Source organism: Centruroides sculpturatus, unplaced genomic scaffold, assembly GCF_000671375.1.
Source record: "Centruroides sculpturatus isolate CEXI.00-Female unplaced genomic scaffold, Cexi_2.0 scaffold456, whole genome shotgun sequence".
NCBI lineage: Eukaryota > Metazoa > Arthropoda > Arachnida > Scorpiones > Buthidae > Centruroides > Centruroides sculpturatus.
In genome coordinates this window covers 183,845-202,472 of record NW_019384609.1, presented here as the reverse complement: position 1 = coordinate 202,472, position 18,628 = coordinate 183,845, and the positions used below count along the sequence as shown (strand labels likewise).

The 18,628-nt window shown below is 30.4% G+C and overlaps 3 protein-coding genes across 7 annotated transcripts in view; all 3 read left to right on the top strand.

The window, feature by feature from the left end:
- The window catches only part of LOC111625198 (NACHT domain- and WD repeat-containing protein 1-like), a 54,856-nt gene extending 50,970 nt beyond the window's left edge, over positions 1–3,886 (top strand). For both annotated transcript variants that reach the window (XM_023368277.1, XM_023368278.1), the window contains exons 18-25: positions 23–366; positions 430–601; positions 674–864; positions 1,275–1,468; positions 1,538–1,700; positions 1,767–1,965; positions 2,317–2,553; positions 2,623–3,886. In XM_023368277.1, coding sequence (XP_023224045.1) covers positions 23–366; positions 430–601; positions 674–864; positions 1,275–1,468; positions 1,538–1,700; positions 1,767–1,965; positions 2,317–2,553; positions 2,623–3,158 — 2,036 coding nt within the window. In that variant the 3' untranslated portion in view covers positions 3,159–3,886. The remainder of the gene's footprint in view (positions 1–22; positions 367–429; positions 602–673; positions 865–1,274; positions 1,469–1,537; positions 1,701–1,766; positions 1,966–2,316; positions 2,554–2,622) is intronic.
- Positions 3,887–6,280: 2,394 nt separating this feature from the next.
- On the top strand, positions 6,281–8,621 carry LOC111625209 (lathosterol oxidase-like). Its single transcript, XM_023368292.1, has 7 exons — positions 6,281–6,458; positions 6,528–6,687; positions 6,770–6,888; positions 6,960–7,087; positions 7,165–7,348; positions 7,904–8,024; positions 8,111–8,621. Exons 1-7 carry the CDS (start codon positions 6,323–6,325, stop codon positions 8,274–8,276), a joined length of 1,014 nt encoding a protein of 337 aa, XP_023224060.1. The 5' UTR covers positions 6,281–6,322; the 3' UTR covers positions 8,277–8,621.
- Positions 8,622–9,808: 1,187 nt separating this feature from the next.
- Positions 9,809–18,628, top strand: part of LOC111625196 (chromosome transmission fidelity protein 18 homolog) — a 31,373-nt gene continuing 22,553 nt past the window's right edge. For 2 of the 4 annotated variants that reach the window (XM_023368271.1, XM_023368274.1), the window contains exons 1-2: positions 9,809–9,991; positions 18,335–18,436. The gene's annotated coding sequence lies outside the window, so the exon portion shown is untranslated. Of the gene's footprint in view, positions 9,992–10,095; positions 10,378–16,917; positions 16,953–18,334; positions 18,437–18,628 lie in introns of those variants that run through there. The other 2 variants (XM_023368272.1, XM_023368273.1) reach the window with 2 other exon arrangements.

Below are 18,628 nucleotides of genomic sequence, written 5' to 3'. Positions count from 1 at the left end.
AATGATCCAAATTCCTCTATAGGTTCTTATGATAGAACGATTTGCGTATGGAACCTCGATGATTTTTTGTTACTGAATACCATCAATATATCTTCTTCTGTATCAAAAATGAATATATCAAGCGATAGTACATTCTTACTAGTGGCATGTACAGATAATACCGTACACGTAAAATCACTTACAACTGGGTCAGACATTCACTGTTTGGTAGGGTACAGTGATTCTGTAACAAGCCTTTGTTTTGCAAGAGATAATTGTAGATGTGTCATAGGATGCTCTAATGGAAAATGTTACGTGTTTGATATTCATTCTGCTCAATTGCTACAGACATTATCAGGCCATGTGGATCCTGTTACTGATATTTTGGTAAGTTGCTTTCATATAAACCAATTCTGATGAATCTAAAAGTTAAAGGGGTATCACTTATAGTCACAGGACCAAGATAGATTCTTGATAACAGCAGGAGGTTGTAAGGTTGTGGTATGGAATTTTTATAGAAAAACGGAGATGGGACCAAAACCAAAAAACCGAAAATTAAAGAATCATCGTGAAGCCATTACCTGTTTAGCAGTATCACGTGATGGTAGTATGGCAGTAACAGGTAAATACTGTACTTTGTTCTCGTATTCAATCTACTTATTGCTTGAATGTAAGTATTAATTTTATTTTTTAGGCTCTAGAGATGGTTTGGTTAATATCTGGCAGCTATGCACTTCTGAGTTACATAACAGCCTTCAAGGACATACGGGTGCTATCACGTGCGTTGCGTTCGCACCTAACGGCTTATTTGCGGTATCTAGTGCTGAAGATTTAACACTTCGCGTATGGGGCTTAACTCTAGGACTTGTAGTCTCTACTTTTAAGGTAAGAAGAGACTTTAAATTTTAAATTACTCATGCACAATCTTCTTTAATACCTTAAGCCGATTTGTTAAAGCGGATAAAGTGCAGAATTGCTGATCATACGGATTGTCGATTCCTATCACACTTTGAATATTTTAGACTGCTGCTAACGTTACTTTATGAGAATCGATTATAACCTGAAGAATATAATCAGTTAATAATTTAATCAAAGGATATCTTCAGGGTAAAAATTCTTATTAATTTTTCAAGTACATTTTGCCTGTAGCGATGGAAAGATTGCAAAAAAAGGAACTTAATTTTCTTCATCCCTGTCCAATTTATTATAATGCTAATAAGTTTTAAGCGTGTCTTAAATTGAATTTTACCATTTTAAAAAGTGTTTTTGCTTCAATATTTCATTCTTCCTACCAGGAACATCAGTATAAGATAATAGCAGTCGCAGTGACATCAGACAGTCGTAGGGTATTATCTGTCGATATCCAAGGTACTCATAGAGTGTGGCAAGCTGATTCGGGTGTACAACTTATGATGGCTAACAAGGCATATAATCAGGTTACTCTACATGCCAATATGGTGTTTGCTATAGGTGGAAAGAACGACAATAGGTAAGTTTCATTACTAGTTACCATCACATTGCCTTACACTACCTTACAATCCCTATACAACTTTACTAGCTTGAGATTCTGGCCGGTGACAGATATGGATTCTGAAAAGGCTGTCAGTCACAGTGATGTCATTTTATGTTACACGGTTACTTACGATTGCCAAACTACAGTAACGGGCTCTCAAGATATGTCGTTGAAAGTCTGGGAAGTGGCAACTGCAAAACTAACTCAGGTATACTCACTGTCTTTCTGACGTTTCTGTAGCATCTATGGGCATTTTTATTCATAATATTAACAGGTTTTAGTCGGACACGAACAACCTGTCACGTGTGTTGCTGTGGCTCCGTACAGTCCATCTCTTGTCGTATCTGGTTCCATGGATTGCACCCTTATCGTATGGGATATGAACACAGGAAATGATACGTTTACATTATGTGGACATAGAGAGGGAGTTAAATCAGTAAAACTTACACTTGATGGAAATGTTGCCATATCAGGTTTGAATATATAGTTTCCGTTATGGTTGATTGTAATAGTCTTTAGTTATGCACGCGATCTCTAGCAGATGGCATTAAAAATTAATGCTTTTTCTATGGGAAAATATTTTTCAGAAATTCTAGGCAATTTCCTGAATTTGAATCTTATTAAATCTTCTATTAACTTAATTAAAATTCTAACGAAAAAACTGGTTCTATTTCCATTTTCGAGAATTATTATTATTATTTTTTTTAAAGATTTTTCCATAGAAAACCCATTTTAATCACCATCTACTAGAGATCGCGTGCATGACTAAAGAGGCTACAATCAGCCTTAAGTTATTAAATTTCTTATGATTTTAATGCTTCCAGGTTCTGATGATAACACGATACAGTTATGGAATGTTCAAACGGGATTAAGAATCGCCATGTTAGATATGCATATGTCGTTTGTTAACATGGTAACTCCTTTAAATATCAGCCATCTCGTTATGCAATTAACTAACAATCAGCTATTGTCGATACTTCGCCTTCACAATAACCCAAGCAAAGGGTTGATTCTAGATCTTCCTCCAGGAACACCTGTTACTGAAGAAGCAAAAACTCCAAGTAAGTTTTTAGTTTTTTAATTTTCTAAATTTGATGTTTCTAAATTAATATTTAAATTTTTCTAATAAGGTCATTCATGGAGAGGAGTAGTACCAAAGAGGGTCCTCCTTCGTGGTAATCTGAAGAGGGAACAGTCTTTCGATTCTTTCTATTGGGACATGAGATCTGCATCACCAAAACACGACATAGCAGCGAGTCTAGAAGATTTTCGTAGAGTACCTTCACCATTTGGCTCTAGAGAACATCTACACTTGGCAGGAACAGTTTGGGATGGTTCAATAGGACGGCGCAACATTCCTCTAGGTGAAGGTCTGGTGTTACAACCCAAACCAAAATTACCAAAGCATAAAATATTAAAGAAACAACAAAGCATGTTTGCGTGCTTCCCGGAATACACTCAACATCAATTGCCTCCACAGTTACTTTCTCCTCAAGCCCTGTCGAAGGAAGTCGATAGGAAACTAGACTTTCTACCAAGATCCCAGAGGCTCACCCATGCAGAATCATTGAGCAGGACAGGGAGTATTGAAGAACCACCAGAATTTAATTCAGGAGAGGGAGATGGTTATGCAGTTAGGCAGTCTGCAGTGTGTTCTATAGTATGATATCCTTCTATATCGCAATGCCGATAGTATTGCACAGTATTAATCAAAGCTCACTGTACGTGAAATTGTTCAATGTTACAGAAAGGATGAATAAATGTTCAAGAACACGCAATGTAAAGCAATTTTACTGGAAAAAAATGTCTAAATTTTATGTTATTAAGATGCTGTAATGCATTTATATGGTTTGATGACGTCATGCACTGTCACATATGTTGCCTTAACTTATCCAAAAGAGTTTCTAAATTTAAATTTTATTCAGTTTATCTTATTTATTCAAAAAAACAAAAATTTAAAGGTAAAATTAAGATTTCAGTTTAAAATTTAATTGAATTTAATAGAAAAATAATTGTTAAAACTGGTCTTCCTAAATGGGATGAGGCTACTTTCTAAGAAGTTTGTGAGAAAGATAATTAAAAATATTCCTAAATCATGAAATTTAATTAAAAATTTAAGTAATTTAGTATTAAAATTTATTATCATTTCAGATATTTTAAACCTCATTTTAAACCTAAAATGTATTTTGTATCGTTCAACCAAACTGTCAGCCATTTTTGTTTGACCAAACATGGTTGACAATTTGCTATTTTTGACACTAAAACTTCAATTTTTTCAATAGATAAATCCAGTATAAAGGAAATTTAAGCATATTTTAAAGTCTTTCTTGTACAATTTCTCAGATCGAAGCTCTCGAATTCTATTAAAAAAATCCTCTTCAAACAGGATCGTAATGCACACATGTACAAAAATTATTTTAAAAAAAGAATTATACCAAGGTACTCATAGAGTGTGGCAAGCTGATTCGGGTGTACAACTTATGATGGCTAACAAGGCATATAATCAGGTTACTCTACATGCCAATATGGTNGTTTGCACCAACACCTTGGCAGACAATCTGTGGGATTCAACCCCATTCAATCAATATGTTACGTGTTAGTTAAAATTCCTTAACGTTGTTATAATTACTGTTAATTGTATTGAAAGGATCGAAACAAAATATTTTAATGTGTGTTTATTTGAATAAAAATAAATATAATAATAATAATAATAATAATTTAATTAACAAAACAGAAAATAAAAATAAATTGTATGATTGATTATCACGTGCCATTATGATTTTCTAAGTGAGTATTGTGATTATAATGATGATAAATTTATGTAATTATTGTTGTTATTGTTAACATCATCAAACGATATATGCACAGAAGTGAGACGTTTAGTGAGGAAAATTGTTGTATGAAAAATTATTAAAGATTTTTTTAAATGTTTGCACATCACTCATGACGCTTCTTCTTCTTCTTCTTCTTCTTCTTTTACTAATTTCCTACAGAAATTTCGAGGTTTATTAAGAATATTTTTTTCGTTATAATTAAATTATAAGGGATTCTTTAAGCTATACAATCATTGATGTCAACATTTGTAAAAGAGCAAGCAGAGCAAATTGGAAATCTTCCAGAAAGTGCATCAGACTTTCTGTTAGAGAGATAAGGATAAAGGCGTTTTGAAATAGTTTGTTCAACTGGATAAAGTTAGAAGATAATTAAGGTTTAATGCTTAGATGATGTTACTGAGTATTGTTTGTATGTCTTATCAGATGAATGCGTTGATCATCCTCTGAGAATCACACAGACAGTTCACCCACCTTAACAGACTTCCAAAAGAAAATCGATGCTTAGATAAGCAGAAACACGTAATAAAAAGAAAGGAAATTTTCTAAATATAGTAATATTAAATTAAGGAAATTATAAGAAATGTTTATGTAAGTAGTGTACTGCGCGTTATACACGGTATTCGGGTTTTAGTAAGCGCTCAATTACGTTTATTGATTTAAATATGTAATTAGATAATAAATATGCTTAAAACATTTATGTTTATTTTAAAGTTAAAATAGAACGAGTTAAATATTGTAACATTAACAACTAAATTTTTCGTAATTCAACTGTAAATATCGCTTAAAAAAAAATGTTTTCATAGATAAGTACACGTGTACTGAAAAGTAGGTGCATGTGAACTAGGAAAGCTATCAACGTCCGAAGTGATAATCTTAATATGCAAGCAATGTATGTATCAGATTTAACTATATCTTCTATAGAAAAATAAACAAATTAATATATTTTTGTAAAGTAAAAAATATTGATCAGATAAATATTTAATATGATTTTTTTTAAAAAAAAAGAGAGATAAAACAGTGCAGTTTTAAAATTTTAAACATATTTTTACACATTTGTCACGTAATTTAAACCTTTCAAACACGTAAAGGTTGGTATTTCATCTAGGAAAACCACAGAAGTATCTCGTGAAGAGATGCTATAGGAGTAGGTCTTCTCTAAAACTAAGCTCTGTAAGAATTAAGAAGCCTTCTTTAACTACCCATTGTGAGTTTAGTCACACATATATGAGTGATGAAGGATGGCACTCAACATATCCAGGACAAACCGCTCTTAATTTGATTTCGGGTTACAATTAGCCTTAATAACCTCAACTATTTAGTTGTCAATATATAATAAAGGCCTAATGATTGGCTCTTGTACCGTATTTTCGAAGATTGTCCGGCATGTCGGTCTATCCCGGTAAACCATGAAATTAGATATTTCCATACGGTATTTTCGCATTTCGTCTTCATTCTAACGATGTAAAATACTGAAAGTTCTTTTCTTTTGTTTATTTTATTGTAATTTGATCTAAAAATACAAAAATAAACATATTAAACTTCACAATTAACATCCTCTTTGTATGGAATTTGAGAGAAAGGTATCATTTTTAAAATGATCAGTGAAGTCTACGCTGACTAACTAATACTAATACTACTAATACTACAATATAAATACAATTGTAAAATTATTGTATGGAAAATTTATTTCGTATACAATAATTTTGCAATTGTAAATAAATATACCTCACACCGGAACGTTTGTTTGGATAAAGAGAGATAACATTATATTTTATTACATTAAACATTATCTCATATTCTATGTATAATGCAATGAAATAATATCGTAATACAGTTTACTGATAATACGAACTCGATATCAATACATTACAAAGTGTAAATGCACTTAATAAAGATAAAATAATTCTTACTGTATATATATATGTGTGTTTGTGTGTGTTTGTGTGTCAAGAATGAAAATTTAGTAGGCAATTTAGTAGGCAAAGTAGAATACAGAATGAAGATGAAGTTCATTAAAACAATACAAGAGTATCAATCAAAACTTTTTGATTACTTTTTAAACAATTTATCCGGATTTTTTGGTACATTTTTAACCAGTATCATCATCTTCTTAGCTGGCTTAAGCATGAAAGGTAAATTTTTAAAAGCTTTTCTAAACATTTTACTGAAGATTCTAACCTTTTGAAATCATCTTTCTACAGGAGAATGGTTGATGATTTTAGTACATTTTATGAAACAATTTGGTTTAGATCGTACACCCAATTTTACTTCCGAAAAGTTTCACGACATTCATATTTATTTTATACAATCTTACTTAACTTCTTATATTATTTATTTTGGTATGTGTGGCTTCTTGCAATGGTAAGTCTTCTATTTAACTTAAAAGTATTCTTTGCAATAATGATGTCTATGCCATATTTATATCATAATTATTTTTAAATAGGTATTTTTATATACGTCAAAAGAATACGCCAGAAAATTGGAAGTGTCAACCTAATAAATTCTTAAGTTGGAAGGATGAAAAGTTTGAAATTATTCTTGGAACCATAAACTTAACCATAGGTAATGCTGATGATGAACTTATTTTTCGTATTAATGCTTTATTCGAAATGTCTTTCCCCCCTATAATTTAGGTGCCACAATTTCTGGATTACTCGCATGTTATACAATGAATGGTGGATACACAACAATTTACTATAAAATATCAGATTATGGAATTTTTTATTTCCTCATATCCATTGTTTTATATTACATTTGGGTTGTAAGTATTGTACTTCAGCACTTATTCTGTATTAATTTATTAAATTTATTTTAATTTTTTTAAAATATATATCGCAGGATCTTACGACATATTGCGTGCATAGAATGCTTCACTTACCATTTTTCTATAAAAATTTTCATAAGATTCATCACAGATTTAAACAACCGACTGCATTTTCTTCGACTGCTATGCATCCTGCAGAATTTTTACTGATGCAAACTGTCATGATGAGTCCTATACTGTTTTTACCAATGCATTGGGGTAAGATGTATTATTTTATATAATTACTAGTTCATATAAGTGATGATAAACAATTATGCAAAATTTTCATTAATTTAAATATAGATATAATTAGCAATAATTCTTAGAGTTTCCAGAATCAATGATCACAAACCTTATCTCCGAACTTTATGTCGTGCCTCCATGGAATAGGCTCGACCTCTTCTTGTGGTTTTCACACATAATACGTTCGTAAAAATGTGTTCGAAACTAGAGGACCGCATGAATGCCAGACAGTGCCGTAACTAGGGCGATGCCAGCGGTGCCCAGGCACAGAGCGCAGACCCTGGAAGGCGCAAGTTTTGGGTCATAGTTTTGGGGCTTAGTTAGGGTGCATAAAAGGCTAGTTACGGCGCTGCTGCCAGAATAGCCTTAATTATTATTTGTCTAAAGTGTACAGTGAAGATGCTTTGAACATATAAAATGCATTCAACCATGACACTTAATGCAATTAAAAATTTACATACAAAATTAGATATATATATTTCATTTATGTTATTATTTATACTGTATTTATATTAAATTAATTATTTACAGTTACATATATAGGAGTGATAGGATATGTATTTTACTATGGCATAATAGATCATTCTGGCATCAAGATGGAAGCCATATGGCCATGGCAGCCAAATTCTTTCTTTCATGATGATCATCATAAGTAATTATATATACATATATTTTAAATATAATTCTTCTTTCTTAATTAAATAATAAAATTAATATACAATTTATATTTATTTTTAGATACTTCCATGTAAATTTTGGATTCAATTTGACTATATGGGATAAATTGCAAGGAACTTACAGAGTAAAAGACAGAGTCTATAACGAAAATATATTTTATGGAAAGGGTAAAAGTTTAAATGAAGCTACACCAGAAGAATTAGATCTACACTTTAAGAACGATTAAAATGTAAAACATATGTATTTTTTGTATAAAACATTGAAGTTATATCACCAGTTAAATAGTGGCTTATATATTTAACCAGGCAAATGGCGGCTTCCTTTGTCAAACTAACCTGGCAAGTGTGACTTATACATGTCAATTTAAGTAAGAAAATGGCGTTTTTTTGCAATTAATATGTTTTAGTTTATTAAAAATATAAACGAAATATAAAAAAAATCAACATTTTAAATCTTATAGCTACTGATTTGCATAAATAAAATATTTATAAGAGAGAAACCAAAGAAAAATATATGTCGCTAATGGCATATTATCAGTATTTAAGAATATTTTATTTATTTATCAGCAATGTTATATTGTATATTATTAAATACATTTTGGCATTAATTAATTATTACAAATTTCGTGATTGATGTTGTATATAATTTAAATGAGATACGAATCTGGAATCTTCCTCCCGATACCGAAACGATGTTTCTTGTCTATTAATCATAAAATTTATTTAAATATTGGTTTGTAAATATTAAAATTGTTATATAATTAATTTTTGTAACTTTTCCTTTCATTCCAACGATAAATATTATATTTTTATAATAATTGAGTTTATTTTTGTTATTACTAATGTTTAAGTTTGCTTTAGTATTTTGTCATTGCCACACATTTCCAGGCAAATGGCGGGTATTAATTAATCACTATACCCTTATTCCTCAATTATTATTCAGCAAATTTTATAAAAATTAAGTTATAAATATTTAAATAGAATTATTTTAAAAACTTAAATGCCAATTTTTTTTCTCTGTTACCTTGTGGGTACTAAAAGAGCCTTTTACCATGTGTATTATAAGGTTTTCCAGGCCCACAATGGTAACGGTCGAGTGATAAAAACCTAGGTCAGATATATTCGGAACAAACCGCCCATAAATATTCCTGGGGTCTTGTATCGGCAAGTTGGGCATGAACTTCTAGGCTATATCGCCCGTGGTAAAGTGTCATGTAATAGTAGTTGTATGCGTTTATGATGGTCGTAAGCGGGGAATAATGTCTTTTAAGAATAACTGGCCTCTATCAGGCAATACAGACGTGGAGAAACCCGGAAAACTCCACGTGGTCAGCCCTTCCTGACGAGGCGCTAACCCACGACCGAATTCCTAGTGTTCAGGGAGTGGACCGCTTATAGCCAAGCGGTCATACCCAGGAACCGCTTGGCTATTTCTGGGGTATGTGCGCGGATTCTGTACGGATTCCACAAAACAGCAGGTCATCATCGCCTTGACTATTTGGCCATCAAACGCCACTTTATTGTTTCTCTTCCTCTGTTGTTATATTAATTATATAGTAAAATTAACAAATTAAAATTTATATTTTATTTTGAAGTTATATTAATTATTATTAATTAAATTTATAATTATTATAATCAATATTTTGGGATATAAATAACTGTTTTTATTATGTTTCGAACTAATTTTATGTCGGCGTAATTTTGGCGGATTTTTGATAAGTAGTTATGTTTTAATTTGGCACAAGTGTTTGGCGGGAAAATGAATGTAAACAAGCCACGTGCTTTATGTTAAAATGACGTTTTCGTTTAATTAAACATATTTTACCCTGATTATATTTTTAAATAATTGTAAAAGTTTAGCAAAGCAATTTGTTGTTTATAAATGCTCATTTATATATAAAATATCAGAGAATGGAAAAGATAATACATTCGACATATAAAGGTAAATTCATACTTAGCCATTTTTATGCAAATTTTATTTGAATACAGCTAAGTTCAATTATTTATTGATGTTAAAATGGATCTAGTTATCAATATATATCAATGTTACAATATGTAAATATTGAATTAAGTTTAATATCTTTTATTTGGCCATTGACACAGAATAATACATTCCATTTTCATGTAAAAAGATGTAGGTTATTCTAGTTACTGAATCAAATCACATTAAGTTACCAACATATTATACAAACAAACTATTAAAGTGGCTTAAATTTATCCAAATTGTCTTGTCTAAATTGGAATGGAGTGGAGCAGCATGGATCAGAGAGAATGATTTATGATCATAATTTAAGAGGTGTGCAGAGTTTGTGACTGCATCCCTTTTATGTGAGTTTTTCCTGAACAAAGCAGGGTATCTCAGGAAGTATAAAATTATTTAAAGCATATTGTTTTCTTCATACATATCATCTAAAGATATGATTCACATTATCAATAAAATATATTGTATGGGTCTGAACCAATACAGAGAATTTTCCTGAAGTCATTGATGGAAATTTATCAATAGATGACATCATTGTTGAATTTGTTTAGGGAAATCATTCGTTGAGCTCGGCATGTCTTGGAGATGATGAGCTCCATAAACAGTCAATATGTCAACTTATTGCTTACACAGTTTAGCCTTTAGGAATGCTTTTGTGAAAGCAATGACTTTAGGAAAACTCAGAGTTTTGGTATTTTTAATGATAGTTTGATATTCAAACTAGTTGGATATTTTAATTTAATTTTTATTACAGTTGCATATTCAAACCAGAAAAATTAATAAACTCTATTGATAAGAGTAAGCAAATGTCTAATGTATGTAGGTAGCTGTGACTGAGGAAAGATTGTTAATTTAAATTAAATATCAAAGAAATGTTAAACAATTTTATTTGTTTTAAGAATTAATTCAGTAACTCATTGTTTTATGATTGTACAAATTCCACCTTTGTATATTTTGCTGATGAATATTTTACAAGTCTCTATCACTGAAATGTTATAGATTTGATATATTCATTTGGACTTTTACTTTGAATTAAAGTCAAATTAGCTTAAACATGCCATAATGAATTACATATTGCTGTTATTCATTATGCCATATTGGCTCAAATTGTGGTTTTAAACATGCATTACATATATACAGTCTGGAAAAAGTTTGAGACCACCTGGATTTTCAAACTTCCCATTAAAATTAATCAGGATCAAAAAAAGCACAACAAAAACAAAACATGGAAAAACAATGTTTAACACTTTGTTTACCATTAAACCAAATAACATCAATCGATTGGTCATGGAGTTAGTAAAATTTGTTAGAACAATTTCATCCCAGGCAATCACAATTGCTTTTTTAAGATCAGAAACATTCTCAAATTGTTTTCCATTGGCTCTTACTTAATCTGGTTTAAATCTGGGTTACACAGTGGTAAAACATTGATATTATTGTCAGACAATCATGTCATTGTTGAGGTTGCATTATGAATAGGCACATTATCCTGTTCATTGATTGCTTCATCTCTTAATGGTAGAAGATGATTTCTCAACATATCTTGGTAGTCAACTGTCATTGAACAAAATGAAATGAAAGCAATAGCCGATTTAAACTGATGAGTGAAAGCTGCCCACATTATCATGCATTTTTCACCTTGTACACAACATGATAAAAGATGAGGTAGGTGACATATCGTGCCAATAGTATCATACACCATCAGGGCCATCAGTTTAAGTTTCTTCTCATCAATAAATGCTGTGATTCCAAAACTCTGAATGGCCAACATAATTCATTGCAAAGTCCAGCCACCTTTTCTTATGGGAGGTTCTCAATTTTGCCTGTGCCTGCATTTTAATGTATGCATGATTTGCAGACTTTTGCAGAACATATCTCTTTGTTCTTGGTATTACACATGGATGTAATGAAGATATAATATGATTAGATGACATTGTAACTGTTCTCAATATATCCCTGTCATCTCTGGTAGAAAGTTTTTTTGGCCTACCACAATGTTTACCTTTGTCATAATTGTCAGGGTCATTTAAGTAATTTTGAACTACTGTCTTTGATCTTCCTAGTAGGTTTGTGATGATACATTTAGGCAATTTTCCAGTTTCTGAATGCACATATCTTGTCTTTTTTCATGTATTAATGTTTTACCAGATTCCATTTTTACGGAAGGTTGAAAACGTACAACATGGACATATGCAAATTAGGTTACAATATCTATTCTATTTTAGAATCTTGTAAAATATGAATTTTTGATCCTGGTCAACATATTTTCAGGCAAATTGCAAGCAATAATTTGTTGTCTTTGAATTTATTAAATATGAAAATAAGCATTTACTTCATATTTGGTTTATGGTTATTTTAATACTTAAACAACAACATATTCACAGGAGAACAGTTAATTTTAATGGAAAGTTTGAAAATCCAGTGTCTTCAATTTTAGTTTTAATTGTTATTAAAAATTACCATTTAGTGTGTTTTATAATTTGAAAATATTTTACACTATTTCATTGCTGGGGATAACTAATTAATTAAATTTTCAAACGTTTTGATGCTTAATGACAAATCTTTATAATATGCATATAAGAGTATTTAATTAATAACATACAATATAATTTATTTCGTAAAAATAAAAATATTTTAAAATAATATAATATGCCATTACTGACATGCACGGTGTGGCTATTAAGTAACGAGACTGACACTGCTACAGAAGTATGCATGCGCCAAACGCCAGCAACCAACAGCGGTTTAGTGTGAAAGAATTATATGTATTGAAAGAAATGTATGGCAATGAATGTTTATCACATATACGTTTTTGATTTGCTCAAATGAACAAATCAAAATTTAAAGCAGTGATGATTGTTTTTTTCAATATTCATGGGATTGTGTACTTTCACTGGGTTCCTGAAGGTCAAACTATTAATCAACATTACTACCTTCACATTCTTGCTGAACTCAATGAAAGAATAAGGAAAAACAACTCAAACTGTGGAAGGACAAGTCATAGGTTCTCCACCAAGACAATGCGCCGGCTCATTCTGCATTGTCTGTCAAGAGGTTTCTAGCCAAGTACAGCATCCCAGTGTTAGACCATCCACCTTATTTGCCAGATCTTGTGACATGTGATTTCTATCTGTTTCCTAAGGTGAAATCTGCATTAAAAGGAACAAGATTTGAGTCCATTTAAGCTGTGAAAGAGAAAGTGGCACACTTCCTGAAGGAGCTGACAGAAGACTTCCAGCACTGTTTCGAACAATGGAAGACTCACATGGAGTGTTGTAGGGATAGAGGAAGGATAATATACATCCTTCCTCTATCCCTCTATCTTATTTTGATTTCATACATATTTACTTATTATCACCTTCAATATACGAAGGTGATAATAAGTAAATATGTATGAAATCAAAATAAAATGTTTTACAGTGTCAGTCTCATTATTTAATAGCCACACCTCGTATACAATATTTTTCTTTCGTTTTTCTCTTACAAATATTTTATGCAAATTAATAGCTATTTAAGTTTAAAATGTTGACTTTTTTTTTCTTTTGATTATATTTTTAATAAAATAAAATAACTGTGAAAAATGCAATTTGCTTGGTTAAATTGAAATGTAAAAGCTGCCATTTGCCTGATTAATTCGACAAAGGAAGCCACCATTTTCTTAACTTTTATGTATGAAAAACACTACTGTATTTGACTGGAAACAAATCTTTAATATTTTATATAAAATACATATTTTTTACATTTTAATTGTTTTTAAAGTTTATATTTAATTCTTTTGGTGTAGCTTCATTCAAACTCTGTCCTTTACCATAAAATTTATATTTTGTTATTGGGCTACAATTGAAAAATCCCACTATAAATTCCCACTGTCCTATAAATTTAACCTATAACTATAAATTCCCATTGTCCTATAAATTTAACCTATAACTATAAATTCCCACTGTCATTTGTCCATCTATCTGTCTCTGTCTTACCTTAATCTCAAGAATGGAGTTAGATAGACGAAAGATAAGACCAGATATGGAAATCTTAGGGGCAGGAGGTCCTGATTAACTATATAAGAACTTCAGATGCAAATTAGAAGTCATGTTATTTCAATTCAAAAATTTTCCCCCGAAAGGTGTTAGATAGATGACTGACGTGACTCTATTGTGTCCTGGCATCGTGACAATGTTTCAATAAATGGATTTTTCTAATATATGGATCACTCCTACCCACATTAGTTTGGATATGAGAGAGTGGGAGAGTCTACTGCAGTGGAACCCAAACTTTTTTTGAATCACTGTCCACTTGATTTCATAAACTTATACCCAACACCCCTAACCTATTCTCCCTTGTGTGAGAAAGGCTTGGAAATATTCTTAGACAAACTTTTTTATGAACCTGACATTTTGTGTCATTACTGTACATTATTCTGCACATCTGGAAAGCATTAAATGTTGTGTTTCTTTTTACCCATTTTAACAGAGTAAAGGAAAAGGTTGTTAGTGACCCCAACCCTCACTTATGGTCACTGTTTAATACTTGCCTCCAGCACCCGTGTTGGCATTTGCTCCTTTTTACCCCCCAATTTACTCACCAGCCACAAGAGCAGTAGCACCCATTTGGGAACCATATATTATAAAATGTAAGTTTGATAAACAAGATACTAAACAATAAAAGTAGACAAAATTAAAACATTTTTCCAATTAATTATGCACTTGCTAAGTATTAAAAAGGCTTGATAACTGTATTGATTATTCTAATTTAGCATCACAAATGGTGTTATGACAAAAATGAGAATGATAATATAATAGAATGGATAAAGCAGTCTTTACTGAACATTGAATTTATGTTGAATTTCACTTGCTTGGCTAGTACATTACAATTTATGAATGGATTTAATTATAATGTATTCTACTCATACTTGCAATAACATTGAAAGAATTGACAGAAACACAATTATACAGAAAATCTTACTTGTTAGATTATCATCTAACAAAATGTATTTGAGACACATATATGTATAAAGAGATTATTTATCTGTGCTAACTGCATTTAACATTATATTTCATAATGTGATGATGCCAAGTTTATCTTAGTAAACCAAACTACAATATTATTTTAGTACATTATACATAGAAAGAAAATGAGATAATGTTTAATTTAATTAATAAAATATAATGCTATCTCTTGTTATCTGAATAACTATTACCGTATTTAGTAAATTTGTTTATAATTGCAAAATTATTTTATTACGAATTTTAATACAGTATTGTTATCTGAAAATTGATTAACCAAAATTAATTTCACAAAGTACTAATTCCAGAAATTACAAAGTTTTTACATAACAACAATCAATTATTGATGATCTATATGTTCATTACAGAGCTATCTCATTATTAATTTTGCTGTTTATGTATTTATTTATACTTTAAAGTCAAAGTTTCATCATTAGATTGTGGAGAAGACTTGTGCTTTTTTTTATGAATTAGATAAGTTTTTCATTATTTCTTATCACTTGTATGTACAATCGACCCCTCCCTATAACACTGTTGATTATTCCATGTTATATGAATTCCATATTATATGAGTCACTTAGATTTTACAAATATGTGTTCCGGGCTGTGAACGGCTCATGTATTTGTAAAAATCTAAGTGACTCGTACAACATGGAATTCATATAAAACAGAATAATCAACAGTGTTATAGGGGGTTGACTGTATTAAATTTCTATGCTTTAGCTTAGCAGTTCCCAACATGGTCAATATAGATGCTGGAGGTCAATGGAATTTTGAAAGGGGTCAATTGGATTTTGTAACAAGGTTTTCTCAAGAAGCTTTCAAGATCATTTTGTGGTCTGCTAGATACATGGTCTGGCTTGCCTTCTCTGTTGGCTTAGAAGGTTCCAATTACAAAAATAGCAATACTCAAGTTATGTCAAATAAGAATTCTTTTAATCTTTAAACAAAATTTAAGAAAGTACATTAACAAAGTTAAGATTGCACCAGCCATGTGGTCTAACTTGTCCTTCTTGTCCACTCAGAAGATCTAAAAGTGGTGTTGCCAGCTCTTTCCTCGTTTTTTATTTTCTGTTGTTTTAGTCAGTGTTGCTGATCCTGTCAGTCACAGATTAATGGAGGCATTTTCAGAAAAAAATTATTGAGACGAGCATTTATCTGATCAATATTTATTTTACTTGTGTAATAAATTTTGTATATGTTCTGCCATTTTTTAAAAATCCAGCAATGAGTTGCTTAACTTTCCTGGCAACATTCGGTGACACCACCTGTTATCATATTTTATTAAAACTTTTTATATTTTTAAATATTATAAAATGGCAAAAAGCTTAATTTTGAGGGTAGGAATGGGTTTTTATAAAACTAATAACAAGTAAATTCATCATTAAGTTTGATCCCACTAGAGATACACACAACCCCCTTTATCTCCCCACTCCCTCAACCTTTATCACCAAAATTTAATAGCATAAATCCCCCTAATAAACAAACTTCCCTGCAAAATTTCAGAAATTTTCAACAAAAAGCACAGGAGTTATTAAACTTCAAAGAGGATGAACAAAATTATGCCATTCACACACACCCATACACACATATTAACATTAACGTCCATACATACAGAAAAAAACCCCTAAATTATTTTGCATTTTTCGATGTTTCAAGGTGTCTTGAGTCCAAAAATTAAAAATCTCGGGGGATCACTTTTTGACCAATTGTCATAGTATCCCTCTGTTATATAATTATAACAACCAGGAAAGTAAAACTGGCAGATGGAATATTTACATAAAGGGAATGAAATGCTGGTTTTTATTTTAAATTAAAATTTATTATATTAATTTACTGATGATATTTATTCAAAATATGATTAGTAATCTTCCATTTTTGTTTCAGAAATGATGGATTCTTTGCTTTTAAATTGTTGAAATGTAAGAATTTAAAACTATGATAAAATATGTTAAATTACTTGTATTGTAGCAAATTTTTTATTATAATCTGTTAATTATAATATATTTAAAATGTTAATTTGATAAAATAGCTGATAAATAAATAAATCAATAGGCTAGTCCAGTATAAGTCCATTGTTAGTTGTGTTTGGACCAAATGTTTAATTGATTATCTAAAATACAAACAAAAGGTATTCGATATACGAATATAAAATCATATATGAATTAATATATAATAATCAAAAAATTTTTAACAATAGAGAAATTAAAAAATTCTTAATTTATTTATTCTTTTATAGGGGATATAGTCACATCTGATATATTTTTCATTGTTTACATGTTAAGATTATCACTTTGAACATTGATAACCTTCTCTAGTTTACATGCACCTACTTATCTTCCAGGACAGATGTACTTATCTATTTAAAACAAGGAAGAGAAACAATATCTACAGTTTAATTGCACGAAATTTGATGTCAATTTTTACCATATATTGTTTTATTTGTACTTTTGGTACAAACCTTGACTTGACTTGGCCATATTATTTTACTTCTAAATAAAAGCTTTGAAAAAAAAATACTATATGTTGGTATAACCTACAAATCTATATTTACTTTTCTTTTCTACTGTCATTGATAAAAACTTCAAAAGTTAGGCTCATAAATAGTTCTTACTGCTTAGTTTTAATATTTATACATCGTTAGTTATTGAAATATAAAATTGTGTGTGTACTGCACTTTAGGTTTGGTTTTATGGGACATGGCAATGTCAAACGTGGATGATTCTTGGGAGAAATTTCTATTGAAACTAGTTCCTATTTAGGTGTTACAGTTGTGAAGAAAGCTTGAAAAACTTCATGTGATTGTCCTGTTGGTGAGGCATGAACATGCAATCAACTTCCAGTGTCCTTGATTTTATCCACTTGACCATTGGTGAACATGGACTTTAGGATCATCTTGTATATGTGCTAAATGGAAGGCCTGAATTTTTGTAAGATGGATGTATGTGGACAGCGAAATTAAGGTGACATTAGTCATTGGCATTCAGTGTCAATGGCTAGTGTTGTGAGTTGCCTCTTTTGACCTCAATAAATAAAATAGATGATTGGTTGAACCAGTTGTCAACATATTCTATCATTTATAATAAGGGAACATTTATTCATTCGTTGTTTTGTTTAACTGCATTTTGTTGAATATTTCTTACTGAATATTTTCTAATTTATAATACTCAAGATAAACAATTTAATTAAGCAATTCATCTAAAATTTTTTTTAACCTACTTAGACTTGAATAAAACCAAATGATTTTAATGGATTATTTCTTTAGAACTTACTAATTTAAATACATATTCTTTTTTAATTTCAGATTCTGGAGAACATCTAAAATAAAAGAAATTGTTAAAAATTTTTAAAGAAGTTTAAGATAGTACAGATAACTTCAAACATATTTTGTAGACTTATTTAACAGGTAAAAACGATTTTACAGTGATTTTGGTTAAAGTTATGGTGAAATATTCAGAATGAAGTGTACTACTCAAAGGGAAAATGCTATCTCCAAAAAAAATTGAAATAAAAATTACACACTTGTCATCATGCGTAATTAATAATTACGGAACATTTTTCTCACAGGATATTTGATATAAAGAATATTTATTAGGCA

Coding starts and splice junctions, on each gene's coding strand:
- LOC111625209 (XM_023368292.1), top strand. CDS start 6,323: ATGAAGATGAAGTTCATTAAAACAATACAAGAGTATCAATCAAAACTT. Junction 6,688..6,769: donor ATGTGTGGCTTCTTGCAATG/GTAAGTCTTCTA, acceptor ATTTTTAAATAG/GTATTTTTATATACGTCAAA. Junction 7,088..7,164: donor TTTTATATTACATTTGGGTT/GTAAGTATTGTA, acceptor TATATATCGCAG/GATCTTACGACATATTGCGT.